This window comes from Hippocampus guttulatus, chromosome 1 (genome assembly GCF_054856545.1).
Source record: "Hippocampus guttulatus isolate MCC_2025c chromosome 1, RoL_Hgut_1.0, whole genome shotgun sequence".
Taxonomy (NCBI): domain Eukaryota; kingdom Metazoa; phylum Chordata; class Actinopteri; order Syngnathiformes; family Syngnathidae; genus Hippocampus; species Hippocampus guttulatus.
In genome coordinates, this window is record NC_141261.1 from 24407305 (window position 1) to 24414895 (window position 7591).

The window sequence follows — 7591 nt, forward strand, 5'->3', positions numbered from 1 at the left end:
TCCACGATGAGCCCGCTGTTCAGTGCACCGACCGAAACCAAATATGGCATTCTCTCAATTCAGGCCGCCTTTAAATTGGAGCCCACTCCACTCAACAGGCAAACAGGCTTCCATGATTCAGAGAGGAATTTTAATATGAAGCTGCTGTGCTGTATCGTCAGCTGTGATATAACTGTTCAAGCAAGAGTCATAAACACCTTGAGATATAAAAATGTCACACTCAGTGAATGGGACTCTGTCCCCTCCTTGTCATACAGTCCCACCTATTTTCTTGGTTTAATTCAAACCATAAGCAGCCATTTTGGGGGACATTTCTTTATTTGTTTGGCCTCCTCATACTCTGATCTCCCGCCTGCCTTTACCCTCTGCTCATCCAGTGACAGTGTTGTTGTTTTGGATGGCGGCCTTCTCCCCACGACTGCCTGCTCGCCGCCTGGCAGGGACGTGTGTCAAAGGTGGCTGCAGTAGAACAGACTGTGGGAACAGCCGGTTAGCCTCCGCTGGTCCCCTGCTCCCCAACCAGAGGGGCAGCCATCAATCCAGCTCTCCCCCTGCCTCTGTGCACACACACTGCAGCACAAACACACAAATGCCCAACCAAACACGCACGCGCGCACACACACACACACACACACACAAAGCCGACAAGGCTCACACCCTCTCCCAATAATCCTCGGAAGCAATTTCATCTCGACTCGGGTGGCGGCCCATTGTCGCCAGCGCCTTCAATCTTTCCTTATTAACTCTCGCTTTGTCCCGCATCCGAGCTTCTGGACTCATCTCTCCTACATTCCGATCGGAGCTGCTCCCAGCACTCCCGGGCAACCTCCATTCGCTAATCCCGCCGCCGCCCCCACCCAGAGGAACTCTCACTGTTTTTTTTTCTTCCCTAAACCTGCCGATCACCTACTCACACAGTAAGGTAGTGGCATTAACTCCATTGCTTTTCTGAAGGCTGGAGTGTGAAGGCGGGGTGGGTGAAGTAGGAGGCGGCCACAAAGTGACTCCAGCCCAGACAATTAGAACAATGAGCCGGGCCAGTAGGGTGCTAACTTGCTGCGTCACGCCTGGACGGTGGGACATTTTGTCACTTTAATGAATTATCCATCAGGCCAGGGCCACATCGCAGGCCGCGCACGGAGAGGCCAGCAGGGACCCAGACACTAAGTCGGTATTTATTACACTGCCTTTGTCACTAATTGAGCTAATTATCACTGACTCTTCAGCACTCCCACAGGCATCGCCCCAGCGATCCTCCACTCTCTCAGCCTCCAACTCTCCCATCACACTCTCATGCCTAACATTTGAACTCGCCTTTTCTCTTCTTTCTGATATTTTCTCCCCCATCTTTGTTTTTATCTTCACCATCAAATATTTGAGCAAGTAGGAATATTACATTCTAAACCAACTAAGCCCTGAAAAAAAAAGAAGAAAATATTGATGTGATGCTCCGACCTGCGGCGCTATATCCAATCAAATCTTCGCAAAACAACCAGTCGTTGCTCTGAGGTGCAGCTGCACAGATGCTCTCCTGATGTCGTTGCCTCTGCTCTGCAAGATGACCCTGTGACTGCTCCTTACTGTGAAGGAGAAAGTCCTGTGCTTCTCAGACTCATGTGGTTAATCACATTGCCAAGGGTTGAGGGAACTCTTGCTTTGCAACATTATTATTACAAAACGTTCAGTTCAGTGCCGTGAAAGTCGATGCTGTGCAAGGTTAAGGAAGATGTAGCTGGGCCTTTTTTCAGCAGCGAGCTCAGATGCAAACATGTTTTGTGAGCATTGCTGATGATCATCAGATTCAGCTCAGGACACCCAGGGACAGATCTATCTGCTCATTTGGTTGAGCATGAAAAACAACAAAACAAGACACCAAACATGGAATGTGGACACATTTAGGACATAATTGAAAAATATAGACTTTATTGTTCTATCATACAATGTAAAAACAACTGCCAGCTACATCACTTGTATTCCCTATTTGAATTTTGCTATCGCAGTATAAACCCCTTAGAAATAAATATTTGCATATTTACACTGATAAAAACAGGCGTGTATTCAGTGCATGGCAAAACACAAGAAGCGACAATGTGACTGACTCTTCTTTGTAAAATTTCTGTGACAGCTACGTCACTCCAGAAATGATCAGAATACAAAACAGTGACAGTGAAAGTAGAGACATTTTCTCCAGCATTGAAAAGGTGCCGACATCATTCAGCAATGACTTCATTATAAATATATTCAAAAATTCCGATATTTACAACATTTTGGTTCTCTTAGCTGATGCACAGTATATGATGTCGGATTAATTCTTCAAAATAAAGAAAGCACCCAGTATTCTCAGTTTTTGCCCATTTGGAACTGGTCTGGTTCGCTTGTGTGTCAATTCGGGGCTCATTTTAAACACATTGTGATTGTGCGGGCGTCACATTTACACACAACGCTTCAGTTTGCTCCCATTTACTCAGTTCCTGTTTTCCTTGGTGCTCACCTGTCCCAGTCATTTAACATTTGGTCCGTGTTGCAGCGATCAGATCCGAACTGAACTGGAGTTGCTGCTCCATATGAATTTGTTCAAGTGGGCTGCGACCAAGTGATTTCAGTAAAAGAAATGAAACATTTGGAAAAGAAGGAACAACCCTTTACAAGTACATAGGAACAAACACGACTGTCAAGTTTTTACCTGACTTACGATATTCACCCTCCACTCCCATTCTCTTTTCAGAATACTTTTCAACATTAAGTGTAAGAAATAAGCATTTCTAGTCTTCTATACCCTGTTCATATGTTTGTGCTTTTGTCCACTGATGGACTTTTTGGGTTGATAAGATTCCCTGTCAGTTTACCCCAAGCAACCATCTGTTTGCAGTATTTGTGACTTTCTCTGCCAGCTACTTCATTTCTAACAAGTTCTGCTTCTTACAGGGCTAACTAAACACCTCCGCCGCCTCCATGATCATAGACACTGGTGTAATGTTCGAGTACTGGTGCAGTTCAGGCAGCTGACGTGACAGCACCAGTGGAATGTGCAGTTACACCGCTCCGTGACACTCTCGGCCCGGGTCTTAAAACCACGCCCGCAGCACAGCAGCTCACATCCATCCAGACCTGGAGAAGTGCTGTTGCAAGTTCTACCCGAAGTTCCCAAAGTGCCACTCTTGCCATTGTAGGAGCAGAAGTTTGGTGATTTCTCAAAATAGACCAGGTCCATGGCGGAAGGGGGTTTGTGAGCCGGGTTTTCCGGTTCCAGGTGGCGAGGGTCTGCCCTGCGGGACGCGCGATTGCTGCCCTTGTTGGCGTAAACGACTCGGGAGGCCCCATCAAAACGGTCCTTCAGGAAATCTCCCACGGCCCGGAAGCTTGGGAGGCGCATCCAACAGGTCCGCACGGTGCAAGAACCCGACATACCGTGACACTTGCACTCCTGGCGCATCTCTGAGGACACTGTCTGCAATGAGAAAACCCAAAGTCACGACTGGCTGGGAACCTCCACAAGACACCGTTTGCCCATTTCTCCCTCGGTCCGTACCATTCTTCCGGCCTCGTTATTGTGCAGGTTGGTGAGGTAGCGCAGATCTCGCCCTCTCTCACTGGAGTCCACAAATTCCCGACTGAGCATCCTGCTGAAGTCAACGTTGTCACTGCAGCCCCCCCAGTGCCAGTCTGGCCCCCCGGGACCCCTGCGCCGGTAATCGCACGTGCACGATTCAATAGCCCCTTCTGAACATGATCGAGCCACCGCATGGGTCACCCCCGCGCTGGTGATAGCAAACACAAAGGCTGTCTCTCGGCAACCTAAGAAACAAAAGCAAGACCAGGGTTGATGCATTCCTAGCCGGTCTAGTTGACTAAGGCTCAGACTAAAACTGGACAGATCATTCACAACTATTGGATCAAGAACCTAAATAGAAAACCCCACTTGGAGAACATGCTAACTCCACACAGAAAGGATTGAGCCGAGATTCAATTCCAGAACCCTCACTGCGAGCCAACAGTGCCAACCGTGGGCTCACTTTGCTCCCGTCCAAATCCCTTTCATCAGTGAAATACAGTATGTCGTGAAAAGGCCATTTTAATATGGACAAGGGATTCCATTTCATCCTCCCCAAAGTCTTTCAAAGATCGCCTGGAGGGAAAGACAAGAGAGGCTTACCACGGTTGACAATTTTGCCAAATATCTCTGGGCTGTGGGTGGTCGGGCAGTTCCAGCGGCGGTTACGGAACTGCCACTTGCATTCTTTTATGGCTGTCTGCAGTCCAGCCGTGATGGCGTGCAAGATGCCAGGATTCTGCCGAATCAGTCGACGCTGCCGGCGACTCAGTAGGGCCAGGCTCGGGTCCAGGACCAACTGCACATTCTTGGAGTTGGTGAGAAGGTTGGACGAGGAGGCCACGTTGACAATGCCCCTGGCCCAAGCAAAAAGACAGGTCAAATCAAGAGTCACAGTGATGGGACATGGGATACTTCAGCGTAGTCTCTCTTCAGAACAAAATAGCTATACAGTACACCACTCACAAAAGCGTCGGGATATTCTGCTTTCGTGGTGAAATTTGAGGACAAATCTAAAATACATGATAACGTTTACACACAAACATGTTGGAACCATTTTGTGTTTCAGCACATTTTTCTCACAACTTAATGTTCTTGAAGCAAGAGATGTTCCAGTCTCTCGGTATCTCTGGTGCAATCTGCTGATGACACTCAAAGCTCAGTGGCCACTTCCTGTTTGAAAGGTTTCAAATGGTGGGATGCTGTTGTTTAGTCCTTATCTGTTGTCCTGCTCTCATGATGTCAAAAAGGGAACAGCGTGAAGAGGACTCCTTAAACACCAGTTTGAATTGACGGTTTTGGCTCCATTCACGCAAGACCACCTATTGTGAATGCTGCCGTTCTGGCGTGAGATGGATTTGGGTTGATTTTGGATTCGATTTTACTTTTTTTTCCCCCCCATCGTACGTGTCTGTCTTGGTCAGTTGTTGTGTCTACCTGTGCTGGTCAGCCCGGTCCTTTGTGTATACCAATCAGCTCCCTCGGCTGCTTGTGTCTTGTCTACATGTTTCTCGTTATCTTGCTTTGATTTCACTTTCCTGGTTTCTTTCTGGCCTGGTCACTTCATTGTTTGTGTTCGCGGACTCTGTCCGAGTCAAGTCTATTTTTCTTACTGATCATTTTGCCACCTTGAAATTTGTCATTTTGGACTTCGATTGGTTTCGTATTTTTGAAGAATCCAAGTACCTTGTTTGCTTACGACTTGCCCTGCCTCCCTGCTTCTCTGCATTTGGATCCACCTCTTTGCCACCACTACAACAACTGGGAACCATGACAGGTTCTTGTTGGAGAACAGCAAGTTGTGCTAAAGTGCTGAAACACTCAATAATTGGACTCTGCAAATTGTAGAGATGGTCAAATTTCTTTCACCTGTAAAAATCATAGTGTATTTTAGGTTCATCCAAAAATTTCACCTGAAAGCCAAAAACTGTGTACCGAACTCTTTTTAGTAGCGTTATAAACAGAAATCTTGGGACAATTCAATGACGGTTGGACTCCAAATGTCATCTTTATCTTCTTCTCAAGACATTTGTGGCAATTTTATCTTTGTTGAAACAGGTTGGGGAAGACCACACTGAACGATGTGTCCCATTGCATACCAACTTTACTTTGTGTGGGTGGAATAACAAGGCAATTAGGCACATTTGGAATGGAATATTAACATCTTGTGAAAAGTCCTTTCCTTCCCTGAGTGAAAATCAGTAACACAGCACGGGCGAGAGCCCCTATTCATTTGCTGATAGGTCTCATGGTGTGGAGTCCAAAAACTTTTGTTCAGATCAGACTTAATGCAGTACAGTACTTAGATCTACAGACTGTCTGCAGAATTGCACAGTTTCCACTCCGCTGTCAGAGTGACATAAATTCAAAGCATTGATGTTTGTTACTCGGTATTTATTTGATGAGCCTGGATAACAAAGTCTTCTTGTGGGGGATCCTAGTTGGCGGTGAAATAAATTTATATTTGATCAAACTTTGACACCAACTGTGATTTTTTTGTTTGTTTTTTTATGCCAAAATGTGAGGGGGCAGGGGAAAACGACAGTATAGAAAATGCAATATAATGCCAACACATTATGAATAAATGAATTTGTTTAGAGAACACCTGCAGATGTCTGGAAACAGACAAGCTCGTGTATACGTTCACGTTTTGGAGCCTGTGACAAAACGATGTGGCACGCTGCACTGGCAAGTTAGTTGCCTTTTTTTTCTTCTTCTCTTCCTCTGCGCACACAGAGCCAACTAAAGTGGGCACGCACTTACCACCAGCGGCCACTGTTGTTGACTGCCCCGGTGCCGGAGAGCGACGACACCAGCAGGATGCAGGCGGCTTTTACTCCGAGCAGAAGCGCCAAGCTCCTCATCGCGCTGTCGCCCACCTTGCAAAATGACATCCCACACCCCATGATTTAGTCACTTCAGCGCATTCCTTAAGTCAGAATGCAACTTGCAAATATGCATCTTTCCGTAAGGTCTATAAACTCACCAGTCCGACGATAAGTTAATTGAGCCGAATGTGAGCTGTCGATGTGAGACAGGTTGCAGGGTGATGTCGACGAGTCCACGCATGCGAGGATGCTGCACTGCTCCTCACTGTGTCCCAACGAGTGATGCTCTGCGCGGTGCATGGAGCGCGTGGGACAGTCCCGCCGACTTGATCCCCTCGGCGGTGACAGCAGATAGGCAACGCATTCTTCTCTTATTGAGTGCTACGAGGAGGAATAAAAAAGGGATTTGCTGCTCACATCTCTGTGTTTTTTCTCTCTCTTCCTCGGAGCCTTTTCAATAGGATTGGAGGGAGGGATACTTAATGCTCTTCATAGGGCGCACAATGAATAAGGAAACACAACTGTGCAGAAAAGACGGCGGGGGTGGGGGCGTCGGGGTGAGGGGGGGCAGGGCAATCCGTAGCGTTGCGCATTTGTGGAATCTCCTGCACCCAATCCACGCTGGAATACTTTCTCCTGTGTTGTTCCACGCAGGCTTGCAGCAAAGGTGACGTCCGGTGCTCCCGAGCTGGTGTCACGGTGCGCGCAGCAGTCATTCGGCGCAATATGAGCTTTCGGAGGGGGGGGGGGGGGGGGGGGGGGAATGCCCTTTTTAACCCGAGTGGTTGGCTTCGCCAAGCAACTCCCTGACCGCATCTCCTCCTCTTTGAAAGTTTTATACACGTCCTCGTTCTCGTTTTGGGCCGACTTTAGTGGAAAGCCTCGATTGTGTGTGATTAGGGTGGCAATGATATTTCCCGCACGGCAAATCAACAAGTGGCACATGCGCCACGCTCGAGTGTTGAACTTTTTTCTTCCTTTCAAATGCAATGTTTGATGTGAATAAATCATTTCACCATCTGGCCTGCAGACCTTCCTGGGTGCACGTGTGAGCGCATGCATTTCTTCAGTCCTGTCAATGTCAGTGCCCCCGCATTTCTTCATACGGCACGCGTGGGTGCGTGCGAGTTTGTGCGCGCGAGTGTGTGACACTTATCTGCTAATTTGCATACTTCCATATTAGCGTTTCAGCGGTAGAATAATCTCTGTGATG

The 7591-nt window shown here is 47.6% G+C and overlaps 1 protein-coding gene across 1 annotated transcript; it reads right to left on the minus strand.

Annotated features, from left to right (window-relative positions):
- Window positions 1-1967: 1967 nt before the first annotated feature.
- On the minus strand, window positions 1968-6430 carry wnt1 (wingless-type MMTV integration site family, member 1). The gene is made up of 4 exons (XM_086121718.1): window positions 6314-6430; window positions 4154-4407; window positions 3530-3795; window positions 1968-3448 (listed from the first exon to the last, which is right to left on the minus strand). The coding sequence occupies exons 1-4, from the start codon at window positions 6412-6414 to the stop codon at window positions 2957-2959; spliced, it is 1113 nt and encodes a 370-aa protein (XP_085977844.1). The 5' UTR covers window positions 6415-6430; the 3' UTR covers window positions 1968-2956.
- Window positions 6431-7591: the final 1161 nt, after the last annotated feature.